At 48.2% G+C, this 13,227-nt stretch overlaps 1 protein-coding gene across 1 annotated transcript in view; it reads left to right on the top strand.

Annotated features, from left to right (window-relative positions):
- LOC135825051 (long-chain specific acyl-CoA dehydrogenase, mitochondrial-like) overlaps positions 1-13,067 on the top strand; it is a 16,385-nt gene extending 3,318 nt beyond the window's left edge. The window contains exons 5-11 of the mRNA XM_065337792.1: positions 1,647-1,811; positions 2,191-2,257; positions 3,839-4,000; positions 4,385-4,486; positions 10,574-10,687; positions 11,254-11,381; positions 11,861-13,067. Of these exons, the coding sequence (XP_065193864.1) occupies positions 1,647-1,811; positions 2,191-2,257; positions 3,839-4,000; positions 4,385-4,486; positions 10,574-10,687; positions 11,254-11,381; positions 11,861-12,044 (922 nt within the window). The 3' untranslated portion in view covers positions 12,045-13,067. The remainder of the gene's footprint in view (positions 1-1,646; positions 1,812-2,190; positions 2,258-3,838; positions 4,001-4,384; positions 4,487-10,573; positions 10,688-11,253; positions 11,382-11,860) is intronic.
- Positions 13,068-13,227: the final 160 nt, after the last annotated feature.

Below are 13,227 nucleotides of genomic sequence, written 5' to 3'. Positions count from 1 at the left end.
TACTTATTTACGGACTTTTACGGTACCTGAAGTGCAGTGAAAAGGCTGAGAGAGAGAGAGAGAGAGAGAGAGAGAGAGAGAGAGAGAGAGAGAGAGAGAGAGAGAGAGAGAGAGAGAGAGAGAGAGAGAGAGAGAGAGAGAGAGAGAGAGAGAGAGGAGAGAGAGAGAGAGAGAGAGAGAGAGAGAGAGAGGGAGCGGGAGAGGGAGACTGGGGAGAGGGAGAGGGAGAAGCAGGGCACCTCGCTGAGTGATGCATACTCGATATCGCCGAATGGAAAATTGCTCACACACTAGAAAGAGAAGACTCTAAATAAAGCCAAACAAACAAACAGAAGAAAATTGCAAGTAAAGTTGTTTAGTTTGTGTGCACACTCTTGGAATCTTATGCACCAATTTTAGGATCATGCCAGCGAGTGTCCCATCATGCCAGCGAGTGTCCCATCATGCCAGCGAGTGTCCCATCATACTAGAGAGATGCTGTTCGGATGACAGTGATATTGCTGTCCTCGACCTGCTCTAGCCGCTGGTGTGATGGAAGCATACGGCATACTGCTGCACAGCGCTATTGAAAATAGCCCACACTGCTAAGTTAGTGACTACCATTAACCATGTCTTAGTTTTTGCAAAGACGGATGAGTAACAATACCGAAAAAAGGAAACTAGTCATCAAGTGTAGTGACCGTAGTGTAGAAGAAATATCCGAAAGCTTCAAAGTCTTCATGCTGCAACTGGCGCTTGAAACGCCATCTGAAGAGATGAAGAAAAAAAGCTAGCCGCTAGTTTTATCAGCAAGACAGTCCTCTCCATGCCAGGGGCCAAGTTTTCTGCCAATTTGTCATGATAATTCTATATACCGGCTAAAGTACTTCTCGCAGTTGATGATACATGTAACGAACTCTGTTATGGCAGAGGCTTTATTAACAATTACGGGCTGTTGCAGTGTACTGGTTAGCACTGTAGTGACTGGTGCAGACTATTTCCCCTGCTTCAAAGTACCAATATTATCACTAAGAAATTTAGGCCACTGATCTGTGATCATCTGCTCCTTTACTTCCGAATCCAACACAAGGCTTGAGAGAGTTATGTGTCTGATTTTGCCTTGTTGCTTGTTGGCATGGCGTGTGATAATTGACCGTGGTAGTATATTTCATATTTGCATTTTCTGACTGATTGCAAATGTGTGAGTTTCTTTGTGGCACCTCTATCACCATATCCCTACACCATGAGTGCTAACTGAAAGTTATCAGCGCATAGCGTAGATTATTGTTAAAATTAACGCAACATATCAACTACACACACAGTTGTGGTGGTAGAAGTGTACTGTCCAATTTACAGTTTTCCTGGGTTTCAACTTAGTTGCGAGCTGAGCCTGATTGTTCAGGTTTGGACTGATGACACTGCTGTCTGAAGGTCTTCGATGTGACGGCCCAAGTCAGTGCAATTCAGCATGCCTCCATCGTCCTGTTGTGCTCTGCGGTGCATGTAAGTGCATGTGTGCGGCGCAGAGCTTACGAAGTCCTTAGTGCGATGTGGCTGGTCTTGTGCTTTCTATTGTGAGTGCCCTCATGCCAGGCTGCCTTCTGTAAACATTGTGATGTCTTCTGTTCTCTTGTGTTCTATACAATCATTGTCAAATTGATTTGCAGAACCTCCGCTGGTGCAACTGGCCTATCATTCTATGCACATTCTGATATAGTCATGCCCTACCTTTCCAAATATGGTTCGGATGAGCAAAGGAAGCGCTTCATCCCAGCAATGACCGCCGGTACATGTATCACTGCCATTGCCATGTCAGAGCCTGGCGCTGGGAGGTAAGTGAACTGAGTATTGAATACCCGCCTAGCTCAAGAGTTGAGTACCCCGTATAACTCGGCCGTATGTAACGGTGCGGCAGATGGAGACACAGGCTGACATTTGTGGATTAATAACAACTCTTCTCTCATGCCCAGCTAGGCTTTGAGGGTTGGTATTTGCACCTGCTCACTGCCGGAAACCGTGGCTCTCTCTCTCTCTCTCTCTCTTTCTCTCTCACACACACACACACACACACACACACACACACACACACACACACACACACATACACACATACATACACACACACACACACACACACACACACACACACACACACATCCATTTTATGTGCACATGTCTGTTGGCGTATGTGCATGCGTGGTGCCTATGCAGTGATCTTCAAGGTCTTCAAACTCATGCTGAACGAGTTGGAGATGACTACATCCTGAATGGCAGTAAGGTAGGCTAGCTACTACATCACTCAGTCTAAAAATACACTGTGTAGTACTGACAGGAATGCCCACACACCAATCTGATCTATGGCTGGTGCATGATAGTGAGTATGGCATTTGCCGGAGTACGGCTCATGGTATACTATGGTGTTCATTTCCAATGCACTCTTTTACGATCAAAATGTGCACAATGCGCCGTGACAAATGATGAAATGCATGGTTGGCAGTCTAGGCTGTGCTCAGGATCGAGCCAGAGAACACGGACGGCATTGTGTTGATCCTGCTTACTGTATGCCTGAGGTGCGTCACAAGTTGCGATCACCTGTTGCCTGCAGGCAAGCTCTGTGTTGACGGAGGGGGGGGAGGGGGGGGGGGATGACTCGGTGCACCTCCCCATCACTCTGCTGCATGATCAGTTGGTCATCAGCTTTTGGCTGTAATCTCCAAATCTGTTATTTCTCCCATATGACATGAATGTGGCTAATGGGGTTTCTCGGCACTTGTGTCAGTGGTTGTGAGACTTATCCCCTCACCCCCACCGTTAGGTGCTGCATCTGCCGCTAGGATTTGCCGGTTGATAGCGGCCATCGCGAGTTCCCTTCAGGAACGAACACGATAATCACTGTTTTTAAACTTGTTTTACACCATCCCTGTAGATACTGGTCCCTGTGACAGTGTCACCCCACATGCACTCCATACAGTAATACTTTTACTGTACTACCGGTAGTATAGTAAAACCTGTAACTAAAGACCACCGTGACTAGCGACCAGCCTGGTACTACAGTAAAACCTGTATCTAAAGACCACCATGACTAGCGACCAGCCTGCTACTACAGACCACTTCGCCCGGCACGGACGGTCTCACATTCATATATGGTTATGCGGTGCAAACCTCTAACTATGGACCACCTGTCACTAAAGACCACATTCTCTGGCCCCAAGGGTTGGTCGTTAGTCACAGGTTTCACTGTATCTACTTGTAGTAATACTGTCACACTGCATCTTATCAAGAGTACATAACCCAAGAGTGTGCAACTCCAGCTATGGGGTCTGCGACGGCAGAACTTCACATCACGTGATGAACCCGTGCACTCTAGTGCATGATAGATACTGGGTTGTACGCAGCCCAGCTTTGGGTACAACTCTCTTGTGGTCACTTTGCACTGTTTGCCAGCATAACCTTTTGAACCATGTCACGTGATGTGAAGTTCTGCCGTCGCAGCACAGCATAGAGGTTGTGCAGGCAGTTGCACACTCTTGGTTATGTACTCTTGATCTTATCTTGGCCAGGATCAGCTATAGTCCTATCAAAAATCAGGACATTTTGTTTGCCTGCTTCAGGCAGCGTGGCGTATGGGGACAGCAGTATTTACAGTCACATGTGAGTCTGGTGTATACACTGTCACATGTGAGTCTGATGTATACAGTGTCTACACAAGCACTCCATCCAGTTCACTCATAGAACAGTTACATGATTGTACATGTAGATAGAATACTAGCCATGCTGAACGAGTACAGTCAGATTGATTAATACGTAGCTGACACGGTTATGTAGCGTGGTATTGTACCGCATGTCTGTTACTCTGTAGACATGGATTTCCAATGGGCAGCTTGCTGATGCGGTTTTAGTCGTGGCCAAGACGAAGAAAGAAGGACGTGCAGCCCATGGACTTTCTTTCTTTGTAGTGGAGAGAGGAATGCCTGGATTTGAGCGTGGCAAGAACTTGAGAAAAATTGGCCTCAAAGCGCAGGTATGCAGTGCGCACCGTGGTGTGTGCAAGCTAGTGTTAGTGTGAACGACATCACGTCTGTTGTTAGTGCATCCATCCGTGATCAATGTGTCTGTGTTTTGTGCTCATGCATGCTCTTCAAGAATGGAGTACGGTAAAGTACAGCCAGAACGTCCTTCTCTCAAGGGCACATCCGTCTTGATTTACAGTCAGGAAACGGGGAGAATCATACGTTTGAGTTCAACTTTGTTCATACAAATTACATTGTGAGAGCCTGAATGTACTGTACTGGTCCAGGGGGTACTCTTGCGGTATTAAGTGGTGGAAATGGGTTGGGATAGGGGTGCAGTTGACCATGCCTCTCCTGCAGCTGTTCTGTACTGCTATTGCTGTTTTTTTCTGCAGGACACCAGCGAGTTGTTCTTCAGTGACGTACGTATACCAGCCTCCAACATGTTGGGAGAGGAGAACAAGGCATTCTACTACATGATGAATGAGCTACCGCAGGTAAGGAGATCACTTCACCCGGGAACCTATGGCCGGCACGTCTACACAGATAGGCTCACAATGGATGGTGGCAATTCAGATATGTTTGCACCGTATTAAATTAAAGCCTGGGCTGTACCGGTGAACCTTCCTGGTTTCAGCGGCCAGCCATGGAACCAGCCATGAGACAGCCTATCGTTGTCTTAACACACAGCTGGTCTCTGAAACCAGTGTGACCCTTCCCTAGTCTTACAGACCAGGTGATTGCTGGAACCAGATGATCTCTTGACCCAGCTTCCCGCCGGTGTATCTTGGAAAGAGCTATACAGGGTTGCTGGTTTTACCTACCATTTCCTTGAACTGAATTGATGATTATTAAACCCAACACACTGCTAAATTGCCGCAGTCCAAAGTACACTAAAACAGGATATTCTATGCAAGAGCCAGAACTACAATAAGTCAGACAATATTTCGAGGAGTTTTTGACGGAAGTATTTTATAAGATGAATGGGCCTCCGTGGAGTCTGCTCATCTTTAAAAATAGGTTAGAACTGTTGGATCACCGATCACACTGTCTGTCCACTATGATCAATATGCTGCTGGTGCGGCAATCAAGGACACCAAGAAATAATTGTGCAACTGAGTTATTGCTAGAGGCCATTGCACCACTGTGGCGTGCATTGTAAAAACTCACATGTAAGAGAGAGAATTTCCTCGAAGAAATTGTTGAGATGAGGTCTTTGTAAGGCAAAGTAATGGCGCAAAATGCAAGACTTTGTCCAGTGCATTGCATATGTGCAATGTTATCAATTGTCAAAAATGACCGCACATGCTCCAGTCGGAGCGCTAGTAACTATGTCCAAAGTGAATTTTTGACCATGCACACCGATCATGGTGAGGACTTATTGTCTTTCTCAGCTTGCAATGTCAGTGGAGTGCGAAATTCCACTGTTATATTCGCCAGAATATGATCGACAGAGAACTACGTGGAGCAAGAGCACAATATATTACAACTATACTTCAGAACGACAAGCAAGGAACTATTCGAAATCAGGAAACGAATAACTGACATAGCTGACAGAGTAGACTACGCGCTCTACTTCAAACACTACGCATAACGTACACATGGCAAAGCAGTTGACAACAGTGTACAAGGCATGCATGTATAATGTGGAGTACACACAGAGCAGCGTATGGCGTACAGATCATGTACAGACAGACTATGGATTCAAACATAACACTCCTCCTCCTTTAGATAAGAAACGCCGTGAGGAATAGAATGTTGTTCATACTAAAACAAAAAAGAACTACTGCGTTGCAACAGGGAACACAGTAAAGGTAAAGCTCACAGAACAATTAACAAAACGGAATGAGCTGTGCTAGAATCATGACAGGACTGTTAGTGTCATCACAATTCTTCAATCAAGCGTTGACGGGGACGATGCTGTCTGGAGGATCGGCGCGGCGAATGTGCTGGCTTAGCCTCAGACGATGTGGATAGGGGTTGAGCTACTTCGATGTCTGCATCGGGCTCAAATGCTGGCTCGACAGCTGGTACAGCGGGAGCGTGTTCTGCTGGTGCACTGACTGGTGCAGGTACGGTAGAAGGCTGGCGGAACTCAACGGCCGGTTGCGGTTGCATTTCAATTTGTTCAGTCTCCTCTTCCCTCTCAGATTCTGCCATACGAAGGTGGTCAGAATGTACATGTCGCGTCTGTTCACCGGTACGAACGATGTACGATAGCGGACCAAGCCGCTCGGCGATAGTTCCGTGAATCCACTTTGGACCATTGCCATTACGAGTGTTGAGTACTGCTACAGCATCACCGGGAGTATAGTCTCTCTTCGTTGATGACGCTGTAGTCTGACGCTGACGCTGGGAACTACTGAAATTGGGCTTCAGCAGGGAGAACTTGACGTTTGGGGATTTCTTGAACACCAAGCTTGCAGGCGTGACTTGTGTTGTTGAATGTGGTGTGTTGCGGTACGCGAACACAAAACGGTGGAGCTGGGTGCCGGCTGACACGTTGTCCGGGCGAGTACGTAGCGCCTTCTTTAACTCTTGGACACAACGTTCTACTTGTCCATTGGACGCTGGATGATATGGCGGTGTGCACTTATGGCTGATTCCATTCTCCAAACAGAATTGGCGGAACAGGTGCGACGTGAACTGCGGACCATTGTCGCTGACCAGTGTCTTCGGGATGCCGTACGTAGATAAGAACGACAGTAGGCACTCCAGGGTCTGGTGGGTTGTCGTAGAAGACATCTTGTAGACACTGAGCCATTTTGAATAGGCGTCTACAAGCAGAAAGTAGTGCTGGCCGTCGTGCTCGGCGAAGTCGACATGCACTCTTTCAAAGGGCTCGGAGGGATAGATCCAGGGATGCGGTGCTTCCTTGGGCGGAGCATTAGCGGTGTCTTGGCACTGACGGCATGACGTGGCTAGATGCTTGATGTCATCATCAATGCCTGGCCACCAGAAGAAACTGCGTGCGACGGACTTCATTCGCACAATGCCAAGGTGCACACTGTGCAGCTCCTGCAGCAGCGCGCGGCGAAGTTGCACAGGGATTACGGTACGATGGCCTCTCACCAAACAACCAGACTCAATCGTCAGCTCGTTGCGGCATCGGCGGTAGGCTTGAAGATCGTCGGGGGTGTCGGCGGGCCAACCGAACTGAAGGTACTGCATGATGCGCGAGATAACGGCATCGTCTTTGCTGGCTGCAGCAACATCAGCAGCAGAGACAGGTAGAGACTCACATGGATCACGGGCATGCTGGAGAACGGCGTTCACAACGGTTGCTTCTTGCTGCTCGGACAGCTTCAATGGCAGGCGGGATAAGCAGTCAGCGATGACGTTAGCGGTGCCACTGATATGCTCAATCTGGTACTCATACTCACTGAGAATTACTGCCCAACGCTGTAACCGGGAAACGGCTGTTGCTGGCATGTCGGAGTGCGGTCCAAAGATACGCAGCAGCGGCTTATGGTCAGTGCGGAGTACGAACGGACGACCATACAAATACATGTGAAGACGTTTCACTGCGAACACAATTGCTAGAGCTTCACGCTCGATCTGGCTGTAGTGCGATTCGGCAGAACTCAAAGCTCGGGACACGAAGCACACAGGACGTCGGCTGCCAGTATCATCTTCTTGCAGCAGACAGGCACCGAGGCCATACGGAGAAGCGTCACACTCGACAATGACTTTGCGGTTGATGTCGAAGTGGGCAAGAATGGGTGCATCAGCCATCAGATTCTTGACCTTCTCGAATGACTCTTGACATTCAGACGACCAGTCCCAGGGTGCGTCTTTCACGAGAAGCTGTCGTAGCGGTTGCAGTACATCTGAGATAGATGGCACGAAACGGCTGTAGAACATCACTAGACCGATGAACGACTGCAGAGCTGTCTGGTCTTTCGGTGGTGGTGCGTCGACAATGGCAGCAACCTTGTCGCCATTGGTTTGAATGCCTTCGCCTGAGACAGTGAAACCGAGATAGCGGACCTGGTCAACGCTGAGTACACACTTCTCGAGACGTAGACGTACACCAAATTCGGCAAGTCGCTCCAGTACTTGACGTAGGCGCTCATCGTGCTCGGCTGGGGTTGCTCCGGTGATGAGGATGTCGTCATAGAAACAAACCACACCAGGGATGCCTTGCAGGATCTGATCCATGGTTTGTTGCCAGATTGCCGGGGCACTTGCAACACCAAACGGCAGACGGTTGAATGCATAGAGACCGCGATGCGTGGCAATGACGCAATACTTCTGGCTTGCTTCGGATAGCGGCAGCTGTGCGTATGCCTGGCTGAGATCAAGCGTGCTGAACATTGACCCACCGGCAAGACGTGACAACAGATCATTCGGATTAGGTATTGGATGCTGACGTGGATCGATGTGCCGGTTGATCGTGACCTTGAAGTCGGCACAAAGGCGGATGTCGCCGTTCTTTTTGCTGACTATCACTAGTGGCGAGGCCCACTCAGCTGACTTGACTGGACGTATGATACCTTCACCCTCCAGACGGTCGAGCTCACGCTCCACGGCAGGACGCAGAGCATACGGAACGGGACGAGCTGAACAACAGCGAGGGGTCGCTCCCTCCTTCAAGTGGATCTCAGCTTGGTGGTCCTTGACCGTACCGAGGCCAGTTCCAAATACCACCGGAAACTCATTCTTGAAGTCAGCCTCTGTGCTCGACACTGAGTTGATGCGGAACAATGATGGCCAGTCGAGACGAAGACGGTGCAACCAGTTACGACCGAGTAGGGGATGGCTACCGCCCTTCACAACCACAATGGTGTCTGTGATGGATTGCTCACCGTACGCTACTTCAACAACCGTCTCTCCTACCACTGGTAGCGAACTGCCATCATAGGTGGTGAGTTGCAGCTGGGACGCCGCAAGCGGAACATCACTCCAGGACTGTTCCCACACGTGTTCAGGTACTAGAGTGACTTTCGCGCCTGTGTCCACTTCCATTCTCAGCGGCCGTTCGTTGACGAACACGGACACAAACAGCGAGTCTGACTCGTTCAGCGGAGACGTGACTTTCCCAATAGCGTAGGACTCATGCTGGACAGGCTTCTGCTGAGATGCTGGTGCGCTGTGTGCTGAAGGTGCACTAACGACTTGATGCGTACCACCTCCTCTTCCTCTCCTTCCAGTCTTGGACGACCTGGACGTCACTGGTTTCCGACACTTGCGCTTGTAGTGACCTTTCTTGTGGCAATTCAGACACTCCTTGCCACGTGCAGGGCAGTTAGCAGACTCCGCTGTGTGATCCGAAAGGCCACAGTTGCTACACTCTGCTCCGGGTGGACCACTTGAATACGTTGGTGTCCTAGTGCCAGTAGTGGAGGATACCAGACGGACAGGAGCTGGAGCACTGCGCGATTGTGACATTCCTCGAGCGCTGAGTTCAGTTGCCTCGAACTGTCTGGACAACTCCAGAGCATCCTTGAGCTTGAGAGTGCCTTGTTTCTCCAGAAACTTTCGGCGTAGACGATCATCGATGCACTTCTCTACAAGCTGGTCACACACTTGCTCGTCCTGGTCAGCAAACAAACAGAGCTTTGCTTGTTGAACCAAACGGTTGCCAAACTGAGCTACTGTCTCTGTCTCCATTTGCGCCAATGGGCGGAAAGTATGTCGTTCGAACATTACATTCGGAGTGTACTGAAAGTACGAATCCAACATAGTGACTACTTTGTCGTAAGAATTCTGGACCGAACCATCCGTCGGAGCTGGAGGTTCCGGGAGCGTGTCAAACACGTCCTGTACAGCGGGACCAACAAGATGTAACAGCTTTGCTTTCGACCGTGTCGAATCGGTGATATCCTCTGCAGCAAGGTAGTATTGAAAACTGCGTTTCCACTTCGCCCAGCGAATGGATACATCTTGAGCAGGGCCAGTAGGATCGAACTGAGGTACTGGGCGTTCTGCCATTGCGGATTACAAAAAACTATCTTCGTCGCCAGTGTTATATTCGCCAGAATATGATCGACAGAGAACTACGTGGAGCAAGAGCACAATATATTACAACTATACTTCAGAACGACAAGCAAGGAACTATTCGAAATCAGGAAACGAATAACTGACATAGCTGACAGAGTAGACTACGCGCTCTACTTCAAACACTACGCATAACGTACACATGGCAAAGCAGTTGACAACAGTGTACAAGGCATGCATGTATAATGTGGAGTACACACAGAGCAGCGTATGGCGTACAGATCATGTACAGACAGACTATGGATTCAAACATAACACCACACTCCACTTTTGAGGTTGCCATGGGCTGTTGCCATGGTATTTTGTAATATGCCTTGTACGATCATGTCTCAAATTTGTGGACTCCTTCAATAGCCCCTTAGCAACAGCTTATGCATTATCACGGGTGAGGGTTTGGGTCAATGTTTAAACAGAGGCTGTGCAGTATGTGTGTGTATGATGGTCCCACAGGTAGGTCTTACCGGTAGGACCGGGGTGTATGCAAGCTATCATGTATATGCAAACAACGTGCCTTGTGAAATTTGCTATCACATGGTCATCGGCACACCAGTCTGAGGGGGTTGGTTGATTTGTGACCTGGATAGGAACGCCTGGGCGTGGCTGTTGGTGCCATATCCGCAGCAGAGGCCATGTTTGAGTGGACACGGGAGTATCTGAAGGAGAGAAAGGCGTTTGGAGGACCACTGTCATCCATGCAGGTAGGCCGGTATGGATAGTGGTTGATGCTATAATATCGGATCTGTGCTGTGCTGTGCTGTGCTGTGTGTACGATGTACATTGGAACTCATGCAGGTATGTAGTAAAACCTGTGAGTGTGACCACTCTGTCTAGTAACGAAACTATACCACCAGAACAGACAGAACACAACTGATCCTGTTTATCCCTCCCTCCCCCCCCCCCCCACCGCAGAATTTAGAATGTTGTCCTCGTTTCCGTGTAGTACAATCGACGGCACGGTACGTCTATTCTGCTCTATTCTGCTGTACCTCATTGCAACTAGTCGCATTGTCATGATCATGAAAACGTGGAATGGTCGCTGCTTGGATGACGACCACACCATAGCCTGGTGGTGGTCACTGAGAGTATCACTGGCCATAAGAGAGGGTCCCTGGTTCAAGGTCTGGTGGTGACAGTCTATTTTTCTTCAGGCTTTTCCCCCGTTTCTATCTTTCCCTCAAACCGTCAATGAATATTATCAATTTATCATGATCCATCATTTTTGTTACCTCTGTTTCTCGCACTAATTTCCAATGGCCGCTCTCAGCTGATCAGACATCGCATGGCCAAGCTGAAGACTGACATAGCCGTTGGTCGGGCGTTTGTTGACAGCTGCATCGAGCGGCATGGGGAACAATGTCTGGATACGGCCACCGCATCCATGGCCAAAGCATGGTTAGTATCATTTCGGATGACACTACATTCTACATTCTACACTTAGGCTGTCATCACACTACATTCTACATTTTACATGTTGAAAAGGATGTCCAGCGTTTTTGACTGTTACAACAATCAATTTTCAGTGGCAGAGCAGTTGAAACTCGAACAGCTTCTGTATGTGCTGACCCACTGTATCAGATATCCTAATCTGAGCAGATAATTCTTATCGTCATCTCTTGGTGGCGATATGTTCAGTTTCCAGTGACTGAATGTGTCTGAATCATAGAATGTATGTCATACCAATGGCTGGTATGTGTACCCTGATTCACACTGCACAGCACAGTACAGGGTATGAGCAGTGGTAATAGCTGGTGCTAGTACAATACCATGATTCACGGTACGGCACACACTTACAGGGTGTGGACTACTGTATGCCATGCTCGCAGTCATTGTCTGCCCTATTCTATTGTGTGCTGTCTGCTATGTAACGTCAGGGCGTCTGAGCTGCAGAACCGCGTGGCTGACGAGTGTGTTCAGCTTCATGGTGGTATGGGGTACATGTACGACTACAAGATTGGCCGTGCTTACGTCGATGCTCGAATTCAACCCATCTATGCTGGCACCAACGAGATCATGATGGATCTGGTGAGCCGCACAATCTTTCCCAAGTCAACTTGAAACGTGTTCGGGTTTTCGACTGGTGGATGCTGATGATGTTGGTGTCAATCTGCAGACGCTACGCAAACAGGATGAGCTCAGGACATGTGTTGCATGTAGTGCTACAGTGCTACAGCCAGTCTACATTCGGATGTGCATGCATGACAATGTCACCAGTGCATGGGTCACCACATTCAGGGTGGTACCTTGGCTGTGCTCTGAAGAATACAGTAAACCTCCCCTGCTGTAGAACGGCTAATTTTAGCGGGTAAAGATTTTAGGGTTTTCTGAATCAGGACCAATTTGCGACGAAATATTTTAGAGATCCGAGTTTCAGAGATACTTGGAAGTAAAACAAATGAGATGCCTAGTAAGTACTGTACATGCAAAATTTCGATTGGCGCGGCAAAACTTTAGCGAAAACACTCCTTTCGCTAGAATATTACCGGCGCCAGAATTAGCCATTTTACAGTAATCCGGATGCTCCTAATCTGGGCACGCCCGTCCGGGCACCTTTCTGATCCATGTAGAGTCACACAAATTAACCGGCTTTTCCACGCAAAACGGTCCCAAAAACTATTGATTGCCATACAAAATAATGTCTACTTGCATGCAGTATTATTAAAGTGGGTATGCTCTGAGTTTAGCAAACTTCACTTCTCAACTCCAAACACGGTCTCTTCACTGCGATTCAAATTAAAATTAAAATTATCATTACAATTGTCGGGCCTGGCCCATCATCAGGGTAATGAATGCTCTGAGTTTCCATGGATACAGGTAATTCCTAGTTACGGCCGCCAGTGCTCAGTCCCAAAATGCCCAGATTAGGGGAGTTTACTATTTTTACTATTTTACTATTAAATTTTTGGTATTTCACTCAATCTGTGGACAGCATTTCATAATTAACAAGAACCAAAAGAACAAAATTTTGGTTCTTTGAATCACAGCTCGCAAACATCAAGATTATTGTCATCATTATCACAACATTGATCACAGATCCATGCCGAATAGTAATGCTAAGAAATTTCATTTCATTTCCCTCAACCTTATTTTTAAATATTGTGGCCCCCGTGCGCTAGTTTTTACGTGAGGTGTGCGAGTACAGTGCGGGCTGCGTCCCACCAGCCTGTATGGATTATTCACCCAAGGCTTCAACGTCTGTGGATAATGTTGAACTGCAGCTGCTTGGATGGTTAGCTTAGCT

The sequence above is a fragment of the Sycon ciliatum genome, chromosome 1, assembly GCF_964019385.1.
Source record: "Sycon ciliatum chromosome 1, ocSycCili1.1, whole genome shotgun sequence".
Lineage (NCBI taxonomy): Eukaryota > Metazoa > Porifera > Calcarea > Leucosolenida > Sycettidae > Sycon > Sycon ciliatum.
Note: the sequence above shows the minus strand (reverse complement) of the source record. Positions and strands in the feature narration are given on the sequence as shown.